Source organism: Zeugodacus cucurbitae, chromosome 2 (genome assembly GCF_028554725.1).
Source record: "Zeugodacus cucurbitae isolate PBARC_wt_2022May chromosome 2, idZeuCucr1.2, whole genome shotgun sequence".
NCBI classification, from domain to species: domain Eukaryota; kingdom Metazoa; phylum Arthropoda; class Insecta; order Diptera; family Tephritidae; genus Zeugodacus; species Zeugodacus cucurbitae.
In genome coordinates, this window is record NC_071667.1 from 19,805,820 (window position 1) to 19,830,925 (window position 25,106).

The 25,106-nt window shown below is 37.5% G+C and overlaps 2 protein-coding genes across 12 annotated transcripts in view; one reads left to right on the forward strand and one right to left on the reverse strand.

Moving 5' to 3' along the window:
* Positions 1 to 25,106, forward strand: part of LOC105217823 (cadherin-87A) — a 266,466-nt gene that overhangs the window by 239,693 nt on the left and 1,667 nt on the right. For all 9 annotated transcript variants that reach the window (XM_054225538.1, XM_054225546.1, XM_054225543.1 and 6 more), the window contains 22 exons: positions 8,515 to 8,603; positions 8,724 to 9,070; positions 9,820 to 9,965; positions 10,092 to 10,206; positions 10,478 to 10,670; positions 11,196 to 11,308; positions 12,742 to 13,848; positions 14,135 to 14,643; positions 14,874 to 15,102; positions 15,263 to 15,484; positions 16,767 to 16,871; positions 18,222 to 18,821; positions 18,991 to 19,398; positions 19,468 to 19,658; positions 19,722 to 20,027; positions 21,729 to 21,906; positions 21,968 to 22,142; positions 22,212 to 22,615; positions 22,690 to 22,850; positions 22,914 to 23,015; positions 23,088 to 23,169; positions 24,843 to 25,076. In XM_054225538.1, the coding sequence (XP_054081513.1) occupies positions 8,515 to 8,603; positions 8,724 to 9,070; positions 9,820 to 9,965; positions 10,092 to 10,206; positions 10,478 to 10,670; positions 11,196 to 11,308; positions 12,742 to 13,848; positions 14,135 to 14,643; positions 14,874 to 15,102; positions 15,263 to 15,484; positions 16,767 to 16,871; positions 18,222 to 18,821; positions 18,991 to 19,398; positions 19,468 to 19,658; positions 19,722 to 20,027; positions 21,729 to 21,906; positions 21,968 to 22,142; positions 22,212 to 22,615; positions 22,690 to 22,850; positions 22,914 to 23,015; positions 23,088 to 23,169; positions 24,843 to 25,076 (6,016 nt within the window). The remainder of the gene's footprint in view (positions 1 to 8,514; positions 8,604 to 8,723; positions 9,071 to 9,819; positions 9,966 to 10,091; positions 10,207 to 10,477; positions 10,671 to 11,195; positions 11,309 to 12,741; positions 13,849 to 14,134; positions 14,644 to 14,873; positions 15,103 to 15,262; positions 15,485 to 16,766; positions 16,872 to 18,221; positions 18,822 to 18,990; positions 19,399 to 19,467; positions 19,659 to 19,721; positions 20,028 to 21,728; positions 21,907 to 21,967; positions 22,143 to 22,211; positions 22,616 to 22,689; positions 22,851 to 22,913; positions 23,016 to 23,087; positions 23,170 to 24,842; positions 25,077 to 25,106) is intronic.
* Positions 1,464 to 18,153, reverse strand: LOC105217822 (uncharacterized). Of its 3 annotated transcripts, XM_011193045.3 has the most exons (4): positions 17,882 to 18,149; positions 17,701 to 17,831; positions 17,212 to 17,412; positions 17,004 to 17,152 (listed from the first exon to the last, which is right to left on the reverse strand). In XM_011193045.3, exons 1-4 carry the CDS (start codon positions 18,038 to 18,040, stop codon positions 17,041 to 17,043), a joined length of 603 nt encoding a protein of 200 aa, XP_011191347.1. In that variant the 5' UTR covers positions 18,041 to 18,149; the 3' UTR covers positions 17,004 to 17,040. The 3 variants fall into 3 exon arrangements, with proteins under 3 accessions (XP_054081523.1, XP_054081524.1, XP_011191347.1); XM_054225548.1 differs by lacking the exons at positions 17,004 to 17,152; positions 17,212 to 17,412 and adding an exon at positions 1,464 to 1,518 and having other exon boundaries at positions 17,882 to 18,153; XM_054225549.1 differs by lacking the exons at positions 17,004 to 17,152; positions 17,212 to 17,412 and adding an exon at positions 8,946 to 9,085 and having other exon boundaries at positions 17,882 to 18,153.

Genomic DNA, 25,106 nt, shown 5'->3' on the forward strand with positions numbered 1-25,106 from the left:
AGGATAATAAGAGAGCAAACACTTACAGTTATTTGCAATCGCATGCTTTCTTATGCATTTTATTTTGCTCTTTGTACCCTCATAAAGGTTTTACACAAAGCAAAAAATTATACATGATATGTTTCTTTAACAATTTTGACGAAAAAACAAATGCAGTAGAAAAATCAAAATGAGAAAAGTAGCTCCTACGCGACTTGGTTTTCGTATACCTCGTAATTGGTTATGAATTAATTTAAAATTAATTTAATATAAATAAATTTAAATATTTTCCTATGATAATATGCAAAAACTTTCTAATTCTAATAATGTTTAATATTTTGTCTGTGGTGGACCTTCTGGCGGAAATGCCCATATGAATATGGTTAAAAATAACCAACGAAAAATCAAAATTCGAAATAAAATGTGAGGTTGTAAAATACTTGGAAAATATGATTGACTCTGCTAACTATTAGGTTCAATGTATGTTGCAGTCTCTCTCGAAAATTTATTTTCAGTTTCTTTTGCTTTTAGAATTTTAAATATTGATAGTTTCCTTATTTGTTTAAGGTTGAACATACCTATCGATATATCTGAAAAATATACCTTTATGTAAAACTAGGAACCAACATTAACACCGATAATAATGTCAGCCTTGAAATCCAACGCAGAATCACTATTGCCAACAGGTGCTACTATGGACTGAGTAGGCAATTGAAAAGTAAAGTCCTCTCTCGACGAACAAAAACTAAACTCTACAAGTCCCTCATCATTCCCGTCCTACTTTATGGTGCAGAAGCGTGGACGGTGTCAACATCCGATGAGACGGCACTAGGAGTTTTCGAGAGAAAGGTTTTGCGGAAGATTTACGGTCCCTTAAACATTGGCAACGGCGAATACCGCAGAAGATGGAATGATGAGCTGTATGTGTTGTTCGACGACATAGACATAGTCCAGCGAATAAAAAGACAGCGGCTACGCTGGCTGGGTCATGTTGTTCGAATGGATGAAAGTGCCCCAGCTCTGAAAGTTTTCGATGCAGTACCCGCTGGTGGAAGCCGAGGAAGAGGGAGACCTCCACTCCGGTGGAAGGACCAGGTGGAGAAGGACCTGTCTTCACTTGGTATTACCAATTGGCGCCAAACCGCCAAAAGGAGAGATGCGTGGCGCACTGTTGTGGACTCGGCTATAACCGCGTAAGCGGTTTCTACGCCAGTTAAGAAGAAGAAGTAAAACTAGGAGAATATTTTAAAACTTCACGTTTTTTCATAGTTGTTTCATTGCTCTTTTAGAGCTTGTATAGTCTTTAAGGGGCACACCTAGTGTAATGGCCTAAAAAAAGGTGATTTTTGGGAATTTTTATTAAAAAAAATACTTCATCAATTATTTCGAAATTTTAAGAATATATTCATACATGTATCAAGAATATACAGTGAAATTTTTAAAGAAAAAAAATATTTTTTAAGTTATAGTCGATTTCCAACGGCGCGAAAAAAGGTCCTTCACTGCTGCAGTGATTCCGGCCTTCTCCGTGGATGAAATCTAAAAAAACAAAATTTTCATTAAACTAGATAATATTGTCTGTACAATGACCTACGATAAATAAAATAATCAAAAATTGACAATATGGCGGCCTTTTTAAAAGAAATAGTCGAATTTTACCCAAAATTTTGGTCGTTTTTGGCCTGTCAAAATTCGATTTTTTGATCAGATCAAAAATCGTTCTCATTGTACGGAGAACTATATATAGAACATGTAAAAAAAATTCGATAGTGATCGGATCATTTGTTTTTGAGTAATCACTGCAGCAAATTCGAAAAATGTTGTTTCGAGAAAAACGCGTTTAAAGATAAAATGATCGTTTTCACTATTACCGAGAGGCTGCTCTTTAAATTGTTATACCTCAAATACTATTTGAGATATCGATTTGAAATTTTTTTGAAATTCCACACTAGGTGTGCCCCTTAATAATCGTTAATAGCACAGGCACACAATTTTTTTTTTATTATGACCTGGTGGCCTTACAATATGTGTCATATGTTTTTGGGGTCGCTGAATCCGAATCCAAGGACCCCATCAGATCAGGGTTTTGACATAACTTTAGAAAACAAATATGGCGGATAGCGCTTGGGGGTTTTAGGGGTCACGGATTACGAGTCCGGTGTCGGTTTTTCAAAATTCAAAATGCCGGATCCAATATGGTGGACGCTTTTTTGAAAACTTTATCGGAAACGCTTGAAACTCATTACTCGGGGGTTCTCGGGGACGCTGATTGCTTGTTACTTTTTAAAAATTCAAGATGCAAACCAATATGATGGACACATTTTTAGAATTTGCCGTAACCAAGTAAACCCTCGAGTTGCGTGTTTCAAGCGAATCCGATGAATTTTAAAAACCCTGTCCGCTATATTGCTTGTCTGTGGTTATGTCAAAACCCTCATATGATGGGGTTAAATAGACATCGGATTCCGATTCAGCTGTGTTATAGTAAGACACCCAGGTCATAACGACTTAAATTAAAAATTCATTTGACGTTTATAAATCCTTCAGTTAGTTATTTGTTGAAAACGCTGATTTATTTCATTTAAAGCGCTAATCTGCTAAAGAATTAGTATGAATTTGCTGAATTTAGTTTTAAATTATTTTCGCTTCAAAATTACTTAAATCATCCTAGTAGGAACGCTTGTATTGCCACGAGTATTTGCACAAATGTCTTTGCGCACATCATAACTCGCCAGTCATTTAATCTCCTCTCGGCCATAGCGTAAAGTGGAAATCCAGCGTCGATTTTGCATACAGCTTTGCAAAAGCAAAATAACAATTGCGTATACGCCTGGGCATGCTTAAAAGCTAGTGACGGCACTATGTGCAAACAAACAACAACACACATACATATGTATGTATCTATATATATATGTATGTAACAAGCGCTTAATTGTATTTTTAGCGTTTGTTTTTCCTTCGCATTTGAGCTGATTTTCGGTGGTTGTAATGTTATTCTTGTTGCCGGCAACTGTTTTTGTGACACCTTTGTTGTTGTTGTTGTTGTTGTTGTTGTTGTTGTTGTTGTTTTTAGCACTACTTGTAGTGACTAGTGGCGAATTTGGCTTTTGTTAAAAAGTTATGTTGTTGTTGTCATTTACGTTGTCAACTAATTGAATTTTGGCGGGAAAATTAAATTTTCATGTTTTTTGTTGGAGGCTCGTTGTACGCGGTTTAAAATGCAGCTGGCATTTACAAACTTCGCATAACGAGTAGCAGAAATGTGATATTCATTTAACATTTCAGCATTTCGGCATTTTCGTTTTACAAATTTGTGAATTGCCCAGTCGCGCACACATTTGATGCGGCAGCACTTGGAAATTGATAGGGATTTTTTGGAAAAATCCGTTATTTTCGCTGAATTTTCAACCGTTATTATTTCGGTAATCACAGTTCAATGTTAAAAAATCACTTTGCGGGAGTAGGTGCTTTTTGTAACAGTTTGCTTTGTAATAAAATTAATTTAGCTTAAAATTTGCTTTGGTTGGGTTTTTATATTAAATTAATCAAATATTTTTTATTTGAATATTTTGATTAAACTCTCTGTTCCTGGACCTAGCCAGCCTAGCCGCTGTCTTTTTATTCGCTGAAATATGTTAATGTTATCGTATAACTCATAGAGCTCATCGTTCCATCGTCTGTGGAATTCGCGGTTGCCAATGTTAAGAGGACCATAAATCTTACGCAAAACCTTTCTCTCGAAAACCCCAAGAGTCATCTCATCGGATGTTATTGACATCATTCACGCTTCTGCACCATAAAGCAGGACGGAACGAGGGAGGACTTTACATTGCAGGTGCTTACTCAGCCCAAAGTAGCACCTGTTGGCAAGAGTTATCCTGCGCTGGATTTCGAGGCTGACATTGTATGGTGTTGTTGATGCTGGTTCCAAGATAGACAAAATTATCTACAACTTCAAAGTTATGACTTTCAACAGTGACGTGGGAGCCAGGACGTGAATGCGCTGACTGTTTGTTTGATGACAAGAGATATTTCGTCCTTCCCAATTTTGACGGAGCTTTTGGTATTGCCAGTTTACACAGTCTTATTAGTTTTGCGGAGATGTTAAATTCAGACATGGCGTTATATATGCAGCTCGATTTCGTGGTGGTGGGTATCGAACCTTTCACGATCATTTTCCCAGATTTGTCGCATAGTGGTGGCATCTGGTCAGTTGTAGATTTTCCTGGTTTAAAGCCAATCAGTTTGTTGACGGTGGGCTTTAATCTTAGTCACACAGCACGAAGAGGCTTATCCCACAGTAATTGGCGCAGATTGGGATTTTGGGAAACTGCATCTTTTGGGTTGGTTACTGCATCTTTTACAAGCGTTGCTGACGTTTCCAGGGTGCGCGACGTGGGCGCAATAACTGCATACCCTAAAGCGTGACAACACCCAATTACACCACCTTTAATTTTTCCTTTGGTCTTAAAGTTGTTAATGAGAAAATTAGAAAAAAAATGTTGCTTTCGATTTATACACATAACCTCAAAAAGATATTGAACCTCCATAAGCCTTACTCATCTGCAAACTAAACGATTTTGAAGCACCCAAAATTCATATTTTTAGATTATGTTCACATTAAGAAATTTCCTTGAAAAATACTGACTGCTTTCCTTTCTACTAAATTACGTAGTCAACATAAATGGCGTGTGGATTGTAAAAACGCAAAAATCACGAAAGTAAAAACTTAAATGCAGATAAGCGTAAAAAGCGGAAAACAGCTGCGAAGCAAAAACTTATGTGGAAAAAGTCGAAAGCTAAAAGCATAAAACAACAGACAGTAAACGCTTGTTGCATGCCACAATGCGCATATGGATGCCACGTAAACACCCAAGCGAATATGGGATGACTTAATTGGCTGGGTTGCTTGGTGGTGTTGTTGAAGTGGGATGCTGGCTGACTCCTGCTGACTGCCGCTGGCAGTAATGTTGATGTAAACATTACTTACTTTTTGGCACATGCAACACGCGCTTCAAAAGTTGCCAGCCACACTCGACTTGACAACTGCAAGTGCGAGCTATTGCCACTACAACCCATCGTCGCTCCAATCGTCACCTCTTTTCTCCTCACTGTTGTTGTTGTTGCAACAGCTTTTAATCTTCACTCACAACACTGCTGCACGACGCTGCATATCCTCAAGTGTATTTATATGCTTACTTGCTCGCAGGCGCATTTCACGCTTTATGTCTTCCAGCACCCAACACTCAACACCCTACACTGATTCGACCCTCCCACCACTTAGCTTTCATTCAACTGCCGTGGCTGGCGCTTGCAGTGTTGATGTTTTGATTTAAGTGCTTCAAAAGTTGACTTCCTGTCGCTGCTGATGAAGTTATTGCTACAGCTGCCACTGTTGTTGTTGTTGCAGCTAGCGGCATATTACCCTTTTTGTGCCATTCGAAGCTTTAACGATGCGGACGTTTTAGTTCGTCAGCCATTATATTTACGATTTTTTCCTAGCTGTTTGCATTTATTGTTGTAGTTGTTGTTGTTGCAAATATTTCATCAGCAGTAGTAACTGCATCAGCAGCGCACTAGTGAGGCTGTTGCACCTACTATTACTATTGTGTGCCGCAAGCATGGCAATAAAGTCAGCGGCGAAGGGCGAAGGGAACGAGCGGTGTTGCTCGGGCGGTCGGTTAAAAACCAGCGAATGCAAAATGTGAAGCTGCCTTTTGCACTGTGGAATTAATTAGCGCGCTCCCGCACAACGCACCCCACATTCACATCTCCGCGTCCACATCAGAGAGCTGCAACGGATATATCATTTTCGTGCACACTCGAATGTCCACTCTGATTTTGTTTGATCAAACTTTTCGGTATGAATACACGTATTGATCGCTTGGAGACATGTTCAAAACGAACGAGCCTTTCGCGACACTCGAAACACAAGCATATATGCTTATTTTAACAGAGTGCCGAGTTGACACTCGTTTGTGAACGAGCTGGAACTCTAACCCGATCGTATTGAATGTGATCGAGTCACACACGAGTGTGCACAAAATTTCAGAATATGTATGTATGTAATTGGCAGTCATGCTATTATTGCGTATTGATTGTCAACGATTATTGGTTTTGTTTGTTTTGTTTACTTTTTATAATTCATAATGACAACGATAGATTGTTGTGAGAACATTTCCAATGGCACAAACACCTTATCTGGTCTACACCTGAAATTTGTGATTTAAAAAAAATTAAAATATTTAAGTGCAATGAAATGTTTTTTATTTATGATTTATGAATTAATAAATAAAATAAGTTTTGAGTGAATTCTATTCTTAAATTGAATTATCCTTTTATAATATGTACTATGTACGTCTAATATTCAAATTATTCAACCAAAAAAGCTAAGACAGAACGCGTCATCCCGACGCCAACATACATACATATGTGTGTACGTATGTTTATCTATTATTTTTTGGTCTTCGAGTGCCACTCGAGTGTGTCGATCACAATCAACACGTGCACGACACACCCGAAAATATAATATACATAAAATCCGAGTTTGCTGCTTGCACTCGAAGATAGGACCGTCTTGATTGTTCGTTTGCGTTATTTTCGCTTCGGGTTCTAAACTCGATCGAACACGTGTTTGAAGAGTGTTACGACACACTCGTACCGAATTTAAGCTAGTGTGATTGAACACACTCGAACATACCCGAAGCTGCTCTCTGGTCCACATACACTTCGTTTACTTAAAATCAGAAAAGCCGAAAAACTATTTTGCATTTTTTTAGGAATTTTTGTGTTGTGTTTGCTTTGCAAATCCGCGCGTTACAAGAAGTGAATTTGCTTGGAGCGAGTTGAAGTGAGAGATAGCTGGTGGGCGCCATCTTCTGTTTTTCTCTCTACTCCCCCTTCTCTCTCTCCCTCTCTCTCTTTCCCACATCCTATCCACGCCGCACAAATTGCTTTAATTAATGTCGAGCAAAGTTGCGTGAACTTGGCTGCAATCAAGTGGAGCGCTGCTTGTTAAGTGTGCGGGACGAGGTTTAAGTGGTTTTATGAATGCAAAAATTCAGTGGTTGCTGATGGCTTCTCATGAAGTTCCTTGGCTTGTTCGGTTTACGAGCAAACACTCAGCACATATGCGAATATACTAGCTTTTAAATAAATAAGTATTTGTATGAGAGAGTGTGAGTGTGTATGTGATGTGCGAGTTTGCTCTTAATTTTAGTTGTTGCTTTTGCATTTTTTGTGGCTTGTTGACATTTTCCATTTACATACATTAACTTTTTAACGTTCGTAAAAATTTTGCTTAACCAAAATGAACTTTTCTAAGCTCTAGTATGTAGCAGTTGGTATGAACTTTCTAGGATTCCCTAAAATTAATAAAGTATGAATATTATACGAGTAGGCACAGAGAGGCTCATAGATGGCGTCTCATATACTACGCTATAAGCAATTATAACGAATTTAACACGATCAGTTCGATCAGCAAATAAAGGGCAGCAAATGAAACAAAAACTTTTGGGAAAGCAATGAAATTTTTTATTCCTATCAAAGTACACTCGATGTCATTAAGTTCAGCAACTTGGTTTTTTAGTAATCGATTGTGACATTCGGTATGTGGCTTGTGGCGCCGTCCTATTGGAACCACATATTCTCCAAGTCCATATCATCCAATTTGGGCCAAAAATATTCGATTATCGTTGAGCGGTAGCGATTCCCATACGCAATAACGTGCCGGTCATAATCATCACTGAAGAAGTACGGCCCAACGACGTCGCCGGCCAATAAATCGCAATTTTTTTTTACTATCGACGATGCACTTAAAAAGCTGTAAGCCTAAGACAGCCATGTACCATAAACAATTACACCATTTCCATCAGCAACTGATTGATTTTCCAACAACCATTATTGGAGTAGTTTCAACATTTATAGGTCACTCCATCCATCAGATAATATGAAGCCCATGAGAAATGGAACGGAAGGAAGGCGGCAGGAGTGAGGGATTGTGCTTTAGAAATAGCTTAGAAGGCTTTAGCTAAGTTTACTCTAAGTCCCTAATTGGCTATGGAAACTACGAATGATGGAAAGTACACTAAAAACTGTTGAAAATGATTTGAACCTTCAAGTAAAGGTTATTAGAAAATTTTCCGCCCAATAATTTCACGAACTATATAAGACCTCTATTAATGTTCTTCTTATCATGAATTTAGTCGTTCATTTCATTTGGTTTTCAAAAGATCTCTTAAAGAGAATGTGGAAGAGAATCTGCATTTAAAACTTAATATTAGATAGATTCTTTAATTCATATAGAGGGCATATTACCTTTTCGGAACATGAAAGTTATCGATTTCAGCAGTATGTATCTTTCGTAATATCTTTTGAATCACTTAAAGCAAATTCTATTAGTCAAAAGTAACCCTTTAAAATGAATTCAGTTTTTCTTAAATTTCTGCATTATCTTTAACAAATATATGTATTTCATTTTATATTTTTTTTATTTTGCTCACTAATTAACCAACTGTCACGTCCTCTCTTTTACAGCACCAACACAATGCCAAGACATAAATTGTTGCACACACACTATCAGCTGTTTGCGTTTGCGCTTATCAGCATTTTACCGTTAATCAGCTGTAAGTAAAATATACACTATGCATCATAAAGAATCACCTTTTTCACATTTACCTTCATCACATATTTGGCCGTACATATTTACAATCATTTAACTCTCTCTCTCATTCTCTTTTTCACAGCTGAAACAAATCGACCGCCCGTCTTCACTCAAGTACTCAACAATATTGTATTGGAGGAGAATGCGAAAGTTGGTACCGTAGTTGCGCAATTGCAGGGATACGATCCGGAGGGTAGTAATGTCACCTTTGGTGCCATCGGTTCGGAGCACTTCGAAGTGGACCCCATTACGGGTGTTATAAAATTGATAAAGCCGTTGGATCGCGAAGAGAAAGACAGTCTGTTGTTTTATGTCACAATACGTGATCGTGTCAGCCCCGATGGCGAATCCGAACAGGATAATATCGTACAAGTGCCAATCACCATTATTGTATTGGATGAAAATGATAATCCACCAGAATTTCAGAACGTAAGTAGAACATACCTAGTATAAAAGAGTGGTAAACAAAATTTGTGGAACGAGGTTTACCGGTGATGACTAAGAAAGCATTAGTCCTAAAGTCCTCAGTTGCTTAGTCTTTTCTCATCTTACTTCTAAATCTACATATATTTCTGTTCTAAGTCCATTGAATGGACTATGCATTCACAGTTTACATTAAAAAAAAAGTTTTAATAATTTTCTATCGATTAAAGTCTTAATAACTCTATTAGTTTGGTTGTCTTCTAAAACTTATTAACTGTTTCCTTGAGAATTTCAAAAGAATATACTACAATTCATCATAAAGGGGCCTCAATGACCTGACCTTAAAGTTGATATTTTCGTAAAATAAGTTTCGGATATCCCGTTACTTCGGAACCACTTTTCGGTGAATGAAAAATGTAATTGACCGAAATGTACGAACTTGGAAGGAATGAAGGGATGTATATCTGTTCTATATAATGTCCCAAGGTCCCTAAAATCAAATTCTACTGTAAAGATTTCCCGAGGTTTTGAGGCTAATTTAATGGAGCCCAGAATATAATTATCTATAGTATATAATAGATTGATGAAATAGCTTCTATAAGTCCCGTGAAAAGAATGTCTTCAGTGGTTAAGATGTACTGGAAATTATTAGGGCCAACTATTTTAGACTCTCCGCTTTTTATACAGAGTGATTCCATAGAATTCCAAGTAACCATATACATATATTTTTTCATTTCTTTTTCTCTTCGCACTAGACACCCTACGAGACGGATGTGAATGAGGACGCTGCCGTCGGCACAACCGTATTCAATCAAATACTCGTTACAGACCGCGATACCATCGGCGAGAGTCTCGACCTGAAATGCGTGCCACAAGAGCAAAGTCCAGAGGCGTGCAACAAGTAAGTATTCGTACTAAAGTAAACATTACACTTAAATGCCTTAACGTCTTGTTTACTTTTAATAAAATTCAACAAACAATTTTTACTACTCAAATGTCTTCTCTTGTCGTCCTCATACACACACAGATTCCGTTTGGAGCCATTATCGCGTGAGCCAACCGTATTAAAGGCGGCCGTTGTGCTGAATGACACGCTGAATTACAATCAACGCATGATTTATCACTTTCAAATTGAAGCGACGGTAAGTGCAGAGCTCGGGGGAACGCGGGCTAGTTGGTGGGCGGCTTGACATAGCGGATGGCTTTATACAATTACCAATTGGCGACTTTTTAATAAGCAATTAAGTTGTTAACAACAGTTCTTCTTCTTGCCAACTACTCGTACACTTTACATCCCCTTGTGCTTGTCATTTTAACTTATCTGCTTATTTATCATAGCATTGCTTTGTTGTTGATTTTTTTTCTTTTCCTTTGTTTGAAAATTCTTTACTTCTGTGCTTCGGCCTTCTTTAGGATGGCGTACATAAATCACAAACGAATTTCGAAGTACGCGTCAAGGATGTACAGGATAAGCCGCCTGTATTTCAGGGCTCCTTGTCGTCGGTCATCGATGAGGATAGTCCCATTGGTACGTTAGTGCTGAAGGTGCAGGCACGCGATGGCGACACAGGCGAACCGAGGAAAATCGTTTACGATTTGTTAACGAGTAAGTGCAATAATTAAGTTGATTAATGGTGGCGGCATTTTACGCAATTATCTGATAAGTTATTAAGCGCTGAAAGGCAGATTCATTTACGGACACGCTTACAAACATACATACTTACATATAAGTAATGTAATAAATGTATAATGTAATACAAGTGCGGACGATTGCTCATTTATGAGAACAATTACTCGTTTATAAATAATTTTTCTACATACACATCTCGTCGAAATAATAGAAACGCTGTGAAATTTGAAGATCTAGTATGCTATTAAGATGTGTTAGATATCTGTTGTGTTTAATAAATGCCTTCAGTGACTAACTTATTAATGAAGTATCTTTAACTCCCTCGACAGTTATTAAAATATTAGTCTTGCCTTTAACAAAACCGTTATGTCGACTATATTTCGATATTATAGTATATATTATAAACGGAAGTTCACTTCTATAAAATATTTACTTATTATTATTTTTTATTGACTGCTGTAATATTTACTGAAATACGAAATTTTGATATAACCTTTTTAGATCCCATGGACTATTTCTTACTGGATGAGAAAAATGGTGAATTGCGCACAGCCAAACCGTTAGATCGTGAAGCACTTCCCGATAGTACAGGCCTAATAACACTCACTGTTAGGGTAAGTTGTATTTTTTTATAAAAAAAATTGCGGTACAAATTTAGTAATTGTAAGTCCTACTGAACTCTAATTGTAAAATTGTAATCCATTGATGGTACAATCCGAGATATATGAGTATTTTTAGACAGCTGATCCAATATCATAAGTTCTCTCAACATATTTTAAAATTGGTGTTATGACAGCCGTATAATTAGTTGTGGCCCACCTTTAAAGCCTTTTCATACAGGAGCTAATTGATCAATTAACCGGCTTCTACTTGATTAAAACGCTAATTAAAATAAAAATCTACATTATTTACTACTTGAATTTTAATCGACTTGAAAATCAAATGCAACTCTGCGACAAAGACCGTTTTAGTAATTATATATCCGTTCTTTGTTTGCGAGTTGTTGTTCCAGCGACGGTAGATGTCGCTGCTAAAAATAGCAATCAGCTGATGCAACTTACCAACTTCTTATGAAAAGCAAAAACAAAAATGTATAACAGCAGATCGTGAAAATGATCAATGGTCATTGACCCCAATATAAATGTAAACAAACCCTGGCAAAAGGTCATTGACATCTAGGTCGGTTTAAATTTACAGAAAACACTTGAAATCAGATTTATTTATAATTAAAGGGGTCACGTAAGGTTGTGTTTGTTTATATATTAAGGGGTCACGTAAAGTCAGATTTTTTAACATTTAGAGGCGTTACTTGAGGTCCGATTTGTTTGCATTTTAAGGTTAGGTCTGTTTACCTTTTGAAGAACCAGGTTTGTTTATATTTAAGGGCGCTATTTATGGTCAGGTTTGTCTACACCATAAAAGGTCAGCTTTCTTTAAATTTATATTATATTATTACATAGTGATTTCTTTAAATTTTGAGGGGCCCATGGAGTAAAGTTTGATTGTATTCATATGAGGTTTATATATAAACTTTTTATGTTATATATGTTATAGAGTCACATGAAAACCAATTTGTTTAATTTTGAGAGATCAAGTGATGTCCAATTTGTTTACATTTGGTGGTCAAGTATGTAAACATTTTTGGGGGTCACGCCTAGTCAGAATTGTTTCTATTTTGGAGGAGTCTGTTAGTTAGTCAGGGGTCACTAAAAACCAACTAAGCTGTTGTAGAAATTTTTGAATATAAAAATATATTATATTATTTTAGGTAATTTTGGGTGTTTTTTGCTTAATATTATATAACGGTTAATATGTGAGAAAACTATTAGTTTGTATATTTCCGCGAATAAAGAAAAGTACATATGTTTGAAAGCAAATAATTTTGCTCAAAAAATATCAATTCCCCGTAATATTCCAGCGTCGAGCAGAATATTGAGACTTCTCTTCGTCACCTATCTATATATGTACATACATAGCAATATATATGTATATCACTATTGTCTCCTTGATAGTCGTAGTTTCTTATATTTGTTTTATTTTTTTTCAGGCCCGTGAACTTGTCAACGGCACTGCCAGCAGCGACGCACTAACGAGCACCACCGCACAGGCTACCATAACCATACGTGATGTGAACGATTCACCGCCCACCTTCAATAAGAAAGAATATGAAGTTTCTCTGCAAGAGAACACAGCACCCGGTACGCCACTCGCGCTCGACATGAATGTGACAGATCGTGACGTTGGAGTCAATTCGAAATTCTCACTACGCTTGGATGATGTATCCGGGGTATTTGAGGTGGAACCCAAGTATGTAAATGGTTTCTCCCAAGTCAACATACGCGTCGGCAACGGCACACTGGACTATGAAAATCCCAATCAACGTAAATTCATTGTGCTCGTCATTGCGGAGGAGACGGATACGCAACCGAAATTATCCTCTACAGCCACCATTACAATAACCGTATTGGACGCCAACGATAATAAGCCAATGTTTGAGCATGAATCATATTCGGCGAGTATAACGGAAGCGGCTGCGCCTGGTCAATACGTTACCACCATCACTGCGAAAGATGTAGATTCGGGCCAATACGGTGATGCGGGTATACGATATAGTCTTTCGGGTACCGGTGCTGAACTCTTTCACGTTAATGAACAAACTGGTATAATAACATTAGCCGATTGTCATGCAACGACTGCTGTCGGTGGTAAAGCTCGCGCTGGCCGGCAGCGACGTCAGTTGCACACTCAAACCGACACAGCAGATTACGAATCACTCTTATCTTTCGCCAATATGGATAACTACAGTCATTTGCTGTCATCCGCCACATCATTGACGGAGGAGGAGGATAATGAACAGCCCAGTGCTGCACTTTTTAATGGGCTCGATATCAATACAGAACCAACGGTAGAGTATAAAGTCGTTACACAATCGGAAGCACGCAGCAGCATTAACGATGTCATTAGCGAAACAGCAGCAGCTACAGCGGCACCAGCAGTGGTGCCCTCGCACTTGTCTCCACTCTTGGAACCTAGCGCAACAGCCACGGTCCGCCCAGCAACGCCAGCAATTCAAGCTGAGTTGGGCGTACGAGCCGATGTGCCGCGTACGTGCCTCGACTATGAAACGGAGACCACGTACTTTCTGTCATACAAAGTGAGTGACGAGCTCAGCACGCATTCTTGTTGTTGCTATTGTTGTTATGTTTATTGTGTTTCACGTATTGTTGCTTTTGTTATCCCATACTCGTGCGTACAAGTTGGGAAATAAGTTTGCGGTTGTTATTTGAAATTAATTTGCAATTATGTGACTTCGATTTGAAATTTCAAGTTTGTCTTGCGGTCGTATGCTTTGAATTTAATTTCGTTTTCACTTGTCTCCCCCATTTTTATACACATACTTACATACATATATATTTATATAAATGCATTTTTATGTGTAGGCAACCGACGAAGGCGGTCAAGGCCAAACGTCAGTGGTGCCGCTACGCATTTCAGTAACCGATGCCAACGATTCGCCGCCGGTGTGTGAGAGTCCGTTGTATCGCGCCGCTGTCGATGAAGGCGCACACGTGTTCGATTCACCGTTAGTGGTGAAGGCGCGCGATGCTGACACTATTTCGGACATAACCTATCGCATTATTGGTGATGAGCAAATCACCAGCGTGTTCGCCATCGATCGGCGTACCGGTCAAATAACGGTACGTCCGAATGCAACACTGGATGTGACTTATCTGAAACGCGACTATTTGGTTTTCGCCGTCGAAGCGAATGATGGTGTTTTCACAACAAATTGTGGTGTGAATATAACGGTACGTGATGTGAATAATCATGCGCCACGCTTTCTAGCTGAGGAATATTCCGCTGTGGTGGAGGAGAATTCAGAAATCGGCACCAGTGTGGAGAAGCTGCAAGCTGAGGATTTAGATTCGGGCATAAATGCGGAGATTAGGTGGGTAAAGCGACGTTTACTAACTGTAATTAAAGTGTCTTTATGTCAAAGAAAGCAGTATTGTAGATGTAGACATTAAAGTTGCGCCGTGGTACGTGCCTTCCAACCACATTATGTTATCGTACATATTCTAAAATTATACATACATTTTAATTTAATTAACTTTAAGATTTAAGCTTTCTTCCTCTAAAACCCAAATATTATGTTCTAATTTTCCATTTCCATTATAGATACCGCATTGAGCATGGCAGCTTCAATGATTTCCGCATTGATGAACGCACTGGCGATGTTTTTGTTTCTCGTAAATTGGATTACGACCGTCGCAATACCTATCATATCGAAGTGCTCGCAACCGATCTGGGTACCCCAAGTCTTTCGGGCACAACTACGCTTACGGTAAACATAAACAACAGCAATGATAAAGATCCGTATTTTACGCCGGCGACGCAGCATGCAGAGGTGAGTAGTTGTGCTTATGAATTTTTGTTCATTGTGGCTCAGCTCAATCAGTTAGCACTAACCAGGTTACCTCGTCTCATGTAAAACTTTTAATCTATATATTTATTCATCAATTTTATTATAATTATTATTTCTTCTCACTATCATTTTTCTTCGCCAGATTCCCGAGGATGCACCTGTTGGCACTTTAGTGCACACATTAATCGCACTCGATCCCGACGTACCCACTTACAGCGCTCTCGAATTCGCCGGCACCGATGTTGTCGCCATCGACAAGGACGGCAAAGAGGTGACAAATAGTGAGCAGTTTAAAGAATACTTCACCATAAATCGCAAAGGGCAGGTGATCGTAAATAAGGCGCTGGATCGGGATCTATTCGCGGTAGGACAATGAAGCAGAAACTTTAATATTTTAGAATTTGTATAATATAATTTTTATACTCTCGCAACAAATTGCTAAAGAGAGTATTATAGTTTTGTTCACATAACGGTTGTTTGTAACACCCAAAACTAAACGAGTTAGATATATATATATATGGGTTATATATACTTGGGTATATATATTTGGGTTATATATACCAAAGCGATCAGGGTGAAGAGTGGAGTTCAAATCCGAATGTCTGTTTGTCCGTCCGTCCGTCCGTCTGTGCAAGCTGTAACTTGAGTAAAAATTAAGATATCTCGATGAAACTTGGCACACTTATTTCTTGGCACCATAGGAAGGTTGCTTTCGAAAATGAGCAAAATCGGACCATTGCCACGCCCACAAAATGGCGAAAACCGAAAACACAAAAAGTGCCATAACTAAGCCATAAATAAAGCTATGGAAATAAAATTTGGTATGAAGGATCGCACTATGAAGGGGCATATTTGGATGTAATTTTTTTGGGCAAGTGGGCGTGGCCCCGCCCCCTACTAAGTTTTTTGTACATATCTCCCAAACCAATAGAGATATATAAACCAAAATTTCTGCAGTCGTTTTTTTTAGCCACTTCCTAATGCAGTCCAAAAATGAAAGAAATCGGATCATAACCACGCCCACCTCCCACACAAAAGTTAGGTTGAAAATTACTAAATTGGGTTAACTCATTAACGAAAAACGCCAGAAACACTAAATTTCACATAATGGAAAATGGGCGTGGCGTCGCCCACTTATGGGTAAAAAACCATATCTCAGGAACTACTCGACCGATTTCAATGAAACTTGGTTTGTAATAGTTTCCTTACATCCTAATGATATGTTGTGAAAATAGTCCAAATCGCTTCACAACCACACCTACTTCCTATATACCAGAACTTTGAAGACGATCTGAATCGTTTACTTTACAATATATAAAGTAAGCACTAGTGAAGATATCAGTACAGAACTTTGCACAAATACTATTTTTATAGTGTGGCAGCCCCATTCTAAAAATCGAAAACCGAAATCGGACCATAGGTTTTTAAGGCCCCATATATCGAACACGAGAACCTCGGTGCTTCTAACCTAATATTATGGTTTCCAACTTTCAATATATATGACGAAAATGTGGGTCAAATTGTGTATTATATAATATAAATAAAGTTAAATATATAAATGGCGAGAGTATAAAATGTTCGGTTACACCCGAACTTAGCCCTTCCTTACTTGTTTTATTTATATTTCTTTATTTATATGTATGCAGGTCATACGAATTAGCGTACTTGTAACGGACAGCACGGCGCCCACTGTGCAACAGGGACGTGGTTTACTCAACATACAAATCACCGATGTCAACAAAACACCGCCGGTAGGTTCAATATGCAACATTTGTGGATATTATAATACATTTTTTAAATTTTAATTTTCTTTTATTTATTTTATTTAGTTAATTAATTAATTTTTTTTTGTTAATTTGTTTTTTTTTTTTATTTTCTATCATTTATTTTTTTTGGTTATTTTTGTTATTTTTAACCCTTTCAAATGAAACTTTCTTTGCGCAAAAAGAATTCCTTCTGATCCGTTTCAATATCAGAGTCAGTTTCTTCTATATGATACATGAGGCTTTGATGAAGATCTGTGTACATGTTGCTAAAGGAAATTGTTGTTATGCAATATATATATAAAGTCTACTATTTTCATCTACTCACAGCGCTGCTATGCCAACGGATATTTGTATTATATTTTTCGCCAAGAAAATGGTGAATAGTGATATTTTACATGGCATGCAATAACGTACCGTTAAACCACCGACTATTACTTCAATAATGGTGAATATTATATTCTCTACGAATTGGGTATAAATGGATGGCACTAAAAGGTCGGCAAATTCTTCCGCTAAAATAGGGAACCTACGCAAAAGTAGTAGACAATAGTACTTATTTAAACATAGATTAAAAATTGATGCAGGGTGTGACATATGGTGGTTTCTTTAAAAATGTAAAAAAAAATATTGATTTCCACGATTTCTTACGTATCTCGGATGATTGACACCAACTTTTGTAAAGGTTTTTAAGCTGACTAGAGTTGTCAGCTTTGGTATATGTATGATGTCAAAGTGTATTCAACAATACACTTCGTATAACGCCGTAAAATACATTCACTTTCAAAACCTTTTTAAATCAAATTTACATACTCACAATGCCAAAATATTGGCCGCTAACCCCACATAACCGAAAATGAATTTCGCTAAAATGAGCAGTGATACAAAAATGATGTGTAAATGCGATAGTAAAGTGTTGCAACAGGAAGTTTCAAGTGCTTTGTTAATCTGTAAATTAAATGATTAAAAATAGTCGAATTTTAGCGTACAAAACTCACTGTTTTCAGATCCATGCCAAGTTTACGCGGACTTAATGTGGCCGCTTTATATAGTATAGTGAAAACATTGATAAATAAGATTTTGAATTTGCCATATGGTATATCCGATGCTTCAATCGCTGGTATGACAACCGAGTTCATGCTGTTTAGTTTATACATATTTTTTGGATAATTTAGTTTAATTTTCAAAATTGAAAAATTTTGTAAAAAATTTTAATTTTTATTATTATTATTATTTTCACTTTGACACATTCGATATAAGTGTTGTGTTACGTATACATATATAGTATTCATAAAACAAAAATCATTTAATTTCACCTCTAATTTTATGCTTTTGCAGAAATTCAATCCACCATGGACTGCCGAAAATCCCGTTATCAAACTGCAAATGATCGAGGAGCAGCCAATTGGCTCAGTGTTGACCACACTACAGGCATATGACGATGACTCCAGTATTGGTGAATACAACATTTCTCCAAATGCATATTTCAACATTAACAAGACGACCGGTGTGATCACTTCGACCGCGCGCATTGACTATGAAACATTAAAAGAGGTGAAATTCGTCGCCACCGTGAGTGACACCGGTGTGCCGTCACTCACATCGACCGCTGAAGTCACCGTGGATATCATCAATTTGAACGACAATGAGCCACATTTTAGCCAATCGGAGTATCACTTCAATGTCACAGAGAATTCACCACGCGGCACAGTTGCCGGCAAAGTGGAGGCATTCGATGCGGATGTTGGCACCTTCGGCGAAATTACGTACACACTAATTGGCGAGTATAATAAATATTTTAGCATTGATGCATACACCGGCAGCATAATGGTGGCTGATGCTACGATACTCGATCGTGAGAAGATCAGTGAGATCACTTTGACGGCGGTGGCGCAAGACAAGGCACCTACTACGGTGCAAAAATCAGCAACGGCGGCGGTAATTATTTATGTTTATTCTCTTAATTCATCTATTTTCTAAATTTAGATTTTTATGTTAATTTAAGTATCTTTGCTATTAATTTATCTGCTTCATTTTCTTTCCTTTTCTCATATTTATTAAACTTAATTCCATTTAAATTTTAATTTTTGTTCCTATTTTCCTGCAGATCCATATAAATGTGTTGGATGTCAATGACAATGCACCGATTTTTACGCAGACTCAATACACCACAACGCTGGCAGAGAATGCCGCCATTAATCCACCGGCCGCACTGTTGCAAGTGAAGGCGCTCGATGCGGATGAGGGTATCTTTGGTGATGTGCGCTATTTCATCACCGATGGCAATGAGCAGGGGCTCTTCCGTCTGGACGCGCAAACCGGTATTATTTATCCAGCGCAAAGTTTGAGCGGCAAAAAGGGTGTGTATGCATTGGAAGTTGTCGCACGCGATACACAGGGTTCGGGCACAATGGAGATTCGCACGAGAGTGCTGATCACTGTTATGGGTGTGAATAAGCATAGGCCAGTATTCGTGATACCAGCGCTTTCGAATGCTACCATCGAGATACCTGGTGTAAGTGAAGACTTATTAACCATCTGCAGGTCTTTGCATTGCATACTCTTGCTCTTGTCTATTTTCTAGGATATTGTGCAACAAGATTATCTACTGCTTACCGTTAAGGCCACAGATAACGATACCGATGAGAATGGCATGCTCTCCTATCATCTACAAGTGAACAATGAGAATGTGCAGGAGACCGATGAATTCCGCATCGACTCAACAACCGGTGAATTGCGCACCAAGCGCGAGTTGAATCGCAAGGAGCGCGCAAAGTGAGTGAATGCCTGTTTAAATTGTCTCCAATTTTAATTAATTTTTTTTATATTCACCTACAGCTATGACATCATTTTGGTGGCACGCGATGCTGGCAATCCCACACCGTTTGAAACACTGCGCTTCCTTAGCATTAGCATTGTTGATGCTAATGAAAATCGTCCTGAATTTTCGGATGCTACAAATCCCTACAAAATCTCCATCAAAGAGAATAGTGGGCGCGATGTGAAGATCGGACGCATACAAGCTACAGCGCGTAGCAAGCATAATAGGGATGTCTATTACTATTTGTTGTTGGGCAACGAGGATAATGCATTTGTTGTGGATAAAACAACTGGCGATATTTATACCAACAAAAGTTTGGATAGGTGAGTCACGATTTTTTGTAGACTGTATGCCAATTTCTGACCCCAAACATTATGTCTAAATAAAGTGAGATCATGGACCGATATCCCCTAATAACCTGACCTCTTTTGATTCCAATATTCCACATCTTTGACCTCCCTTAACCCTAGCTTTACCTCACGTGACACTCATCTTGACTTGTCTTGACCCCACAAAATGTAAAAAACCCTTTACATACCTTTACTCGTGAACTCTCGTGAACTTCCAGTTTGATCTCTTTAACTTTTAGGTAAACTTCAATTCTCCTAAAATCACTCATCTTGACTTCATTTAACATCACAAAATTAAAAAAAAAAAACAAGCAAGGAAGGGCTAAGTTCGGGTGTCACCGAACATTTTATACTCTCGCAATTTATTGATGGAATTTTATAAAGATAACACAATTCAACCATTATGTATATATTATAAAGTGAACGAATCAGATGGAATTCAAAATTGAGTTATATGGGAAGTAGGCGTGTTTCGCCCATATTCCACCCGTGTCATCAGGGTGTCAAGAAAGTGTTATATACCGAAGTGTTATATACCGATTTCATTGAAATCTGTCGAATAGTTCTTGAGATATGGTTTTTGACCAATAAGTGGGCGACACCACGCCCATTTTCCATTTTGTAAAAAAATCTCAGTGCAGCTTCCTTCTGCCATTTCTTATGTAAAATTGTATGTTTCTGACGTTTTTCGTTAGTGAGTTAACGCACTTTTAGTAATTTTCAACATAACCTTTGTATGGGAGGTGGGCGTGGTTATTATCCGAATTCTTTCATTTTTGGACTGTATAAGGAAATGGCTTAAGTAAACGACTGCAGAAAGTTTGGTTTATATAGCTTTATTGGTTTGCGAGTTATATACAAAAAACCTATTTGGGGGCGGGCTCACGCCCACTTTTCAAAAACAATTACATCCCCTTCCTAAGGGGATCCTATGTTCCAAATTTCATTTTCATAACTTTATTTATGGCTTAGTTATGACACTGTATATGTTTGCGGTTTCCGCCATTTTGTGGACGTGGCAGTGGACCGATTTTGCCCATTTTCGAAAGCAACCTCCTCAGGGTGCCGAGGAACATGTGTTCCTAGTTTCATCAAGATATCTTAATTTTTACTCAAGTTATCGCTTGCACGGACAGACGGACGGACAGACATCCGGATTTCAAATCCACTCGTCATCCTGATCATTTATATATATATAACCCATATCTAACTCTTATATTTCTTGGTGACACAAACAACCATTATGTGAACAAAACAATAATACTCTGTGCAACAGGTTGCGAGAGTATAAAAACTCCACATCCCTTTATTCCTAACTTGACCTCTCGCGACCTTTAGTTTGCTCTAACTTAACCTTTAACCTTCATTTCGGCTTAAAATGTAAACAAATCTGTCCTCACGTGATCACCCAATATGAAAATTTAGTTATTATTATTATTATTTTGGAAGGTCACATGAGGTCAATTTTATTTAAATTTTTACAGGCTTCTTAGGTTAAGTTTGTTTACATTTTGAAAGGTCACGTAAGGTCAAGGTAAACGTGGCGTGAACTAAAGTGTTTTTGATGAATTCTACATATTATGAGCTACTTATATGTAACTTAATGAGAAAATTAAATTTTACCCGAAAAATAATTCATATTTTCAAAAATTTCAATTTATCTTAAACTTTCAGAGAGGATACCGATTTCTATACACTTTATATACTCGCCAGCATTAAGTCAGATTTACATATATCAGAAGAAGAGCGCGCTTCATTTTCCATAAAAAGCTTAGAACGTGACAATACTGTGGCGAAAGTGTGGATAACAGTACTTGATGAAAATGACAATGAGCCAGTATTCGAAAAAGAGGTAATTGTAAACAAATCGAAGATACGAATACTTTAACTATATCTGTTATCATATTTTTTAGGTCTACTACGCCGGCGTCAGCGCCAAGGCGGCCATAAACAGTGTCATAACCGTTGTAAATGCCAGTGATGCTGATGAGGGCAAAAATGCCAAAATTGAATATATGATTGTTGCTTCGAATCTTTATAAATTTGGCGCCACTAAGGCAACGGGCTCCATAGTGCCGAGTCCATTTTGTAAGTGTACACGTTTTTGAGGTTATGTTTAACTTTGACTTATATCATTTATATTTTTCGTGTTTCCAGCAATTTCCGCCGATGGCCGCATTACTACCGCCGCTTTCATGGCCGAATACAATCAAGATCGTTTTGAACTGGAGGTGATTGCCAAAGAATTGGAGCAACCACAGCAGTCAACACGCACCAAAGTCTACGTCTGGGTATTTGACGCAACGCAATTGGTGCGTGTTATACTCTCACGCCCACCTGAAGAGGTCCATCAGGAGCAGGAGGAGATAATCGCCGAATTGCGTAATGCAACGCAACATCGCATCATTGTCGATGAGATACGCTATCACGTGGATGCGATGGGTCGCATACGCATGGATTGGTGTGATTTATTTTTCCATGCTGTCGAGCCGCATACGCAACAAATCGCCGCTGTCGATGAGATATTAAAAGTTATCGACGCCAATTACGATTACTTGCGGGTAAGTGGGGAAGAATAGAAATTTTCTGTATGAATAAAAATATTAAAAAATAAAAAAAAAAATATTATTTACAGGATTATTATGCCGGCTTTGCTATTGAGAATGTTGTGCCCGCCTATATTACCATCGTGCAGGATGAATTTGATTTGGCGGTGGCTGGTTTGGTCGCCTTAGTCATTGTGCTCTTTGTGGGCGTCATTAGCTTTTTTGTGCTGTGTTGTTGTCTCAAGCATTGGTGAGTAATACTTTTTTAAAATATTTACTAATGTTAATTTATTTGTTTTTATTTTTGATTAAGGAACCTCTCTGTGCCCGTCGAAAATCGCCGCAAAGAAGCTTTAATTAAGAAGCAAATAATTGAGGACTTGAATACTACAGAAAATCCTTTGTGGATAGAACAGTAAGCTTGTAGTTATATTATATTTGATGTGGAAATTAAATTTTGAAATTATTTTATATTTTGTGTTTACAGAAAACTCAAACTCTATGAAGAGCAAGAGTTGACCATGCAAGTCTTCTCTGAGCCCGATCATATTTCGAATTCGGATTCACCCGTAAGTGTTATGCAGCTTTCAAAAAGGAATTTGTTGTTGTATTTAAAAAATGGATTTTACTTAAGTATATAATAGTTTTGTTCACCTATTGGTTGGTTGTAAATCCTAAAACTAAATGAGTTAGATATGGAGTTATATATAATATACCAAAGTGATCAGGGTGACGAGTGGAGTTCAAATCCGGATGTCTGTCTGTCCGTCCGTCTGTGCAAGCTGTAACTTGAGTAAAAATTAATATATCTTGCTGAAACTTGGTATACATCTTTCTTGGCGCCATAAGAAGGTTGCTTTCGTAGATGTGCGAATTCGGACCACTGTCACGCCTACAAAAGACGAAAACATATAAAGGGCTATAACTAAGCTATAAATTATAGAAAGTGGGCGTGGCTTCGCTACGTTTTTGTACATATCTCGTAAACTACTAAAGCTATATCAATTAAACTCTCTACTGTCGAGTATATAAGACTTATACAGTATAAAAATCGAGGAAATTGAATTATAACCACGTCTACCTTCCAAACAAGGTTATGTTGAAACTACTTACACAATTACTTCCCATGTACCACAATTTTGAAGTCCAATTGATTCGTTCACTTAACAATATATAAGTTAAGCACCAGTGAAGATATGGGATCAAAACATTGCACAAATACTGTACTTCTAGTATAGCATAGCCAGTATAAAAATCACCGAAATGGGACTATAACTTTTCATGGCTCCAGTAATCGGTCATAAGAACCTCAGAGCCTTTGTTATTTTTTTTATTGAAAATATTGGTAAACCTCTCAGATATTCAAAGAAAAAAAGAAGATGTGATTGTTCTAATAGTGTGTCTCTGTGCCAAAAATGGCCAAAATCGGACCAATATTTCCTCTACCCCCATATTCAAGCTATAGGGATTTTCAAACTTCCGGAGGACTTTATACTGCTTATATCGGTTAATAGTTGTGATATTTTAGCAAAAGTAAGTGATCATATAATCTTGTATATACTGTAGCTGAGTGATGTGAAAATGAGTGAAATCGGTCCAGGAATTATACCAACCCCCATATATGTACTATATGTACAGTATACTCTCGAAAAGTAAATTCTCAGAAAGTAAATAATCGCGGAAAAGTTAATCACCTTTAAGACTACACATGCACCTCGAAAAAGTAAATTTTTAAATTTACTTTTCAGAGAGTGTGATAAAAAATTCGAAACGAAGCAAGCAGCGTTTTTTACGATTTTGCAAAAACACTTACTCTCTTGTTTATCGCGTCTTTTTAGTAAATAAACTCTCCTACTTGATCCACTGGTTTAAAAATGAAAACGATGCAAATCAGGTGTCAGACTTTTTGAATTGTCGTACAAAAATGGTCAGAAAATATATTGCAAAAGAAAAAAAAACAAAAGAATATTCAAGATTTTTTCTCTTCATAGTAAATACATATGTATGTATGTAAATGTAAATATGTTCTTCATGTAAATCCATAAGTTTTATTGAAGCAAATAAATGAATGAATTTTTTAAGTTTAATAATGCATTTAATATTATAAAAACAGATAATTTATGTATATATTTGGAAAAGTAAATTATTCGAAAAAGTAAATTACCCAAAATACCAATCGATTTACTTTTCGAGAGTATACTGTATATACATAATTATTCAAATACTTCTATTGTATTTTCAGGCTCAACTGGAGCATCATGTGCCACATCATAGTGTTGTTGACAACACATATGCCACTATACAGCCACGTAACGGCAATCATAGCAATCACGGCATGAACAGTATAGCTGCGCGCAACGGTGAAAATATGGTTGGCATGAATATGGGCAATAGCAATGCGCTGGGACGTGTTCACGATGCACATATCAATGAATTTGCCGACTATGCGACGTTGCGTAACAATCGTGCGCCATCGGTGAGTTTGAAATTGTTTTGAAATCTAACC

What these genes read in the sequence shown, in the direction of transcription:
- LOC105217822 (XM_011193045.3), bottom strand. Translation starts at nt 18,040, where the DNA reads ATGTATAAACTAAACAGCATGAACTCGGTTGTCATACCAGCGATTGAA. An exon ending in GCGGCCAATATTTTGGCATT is followed by an intron (nt 17,413 to 17,700) that starts GTGAGTATGTAA and finishes ACTTTTGCGTAG; the next exon opens with GTTCCCTATTTTAGCGGAAG. An exon ending in TCCGTTGGCATAGCAGCGCT is followed by an intron (nt 17,153 to 17,211) that starts GTGAGTAGATGA and finishes AATTTCCTTTAG; the next exon opens with CAACATGTACACAGATCTTC.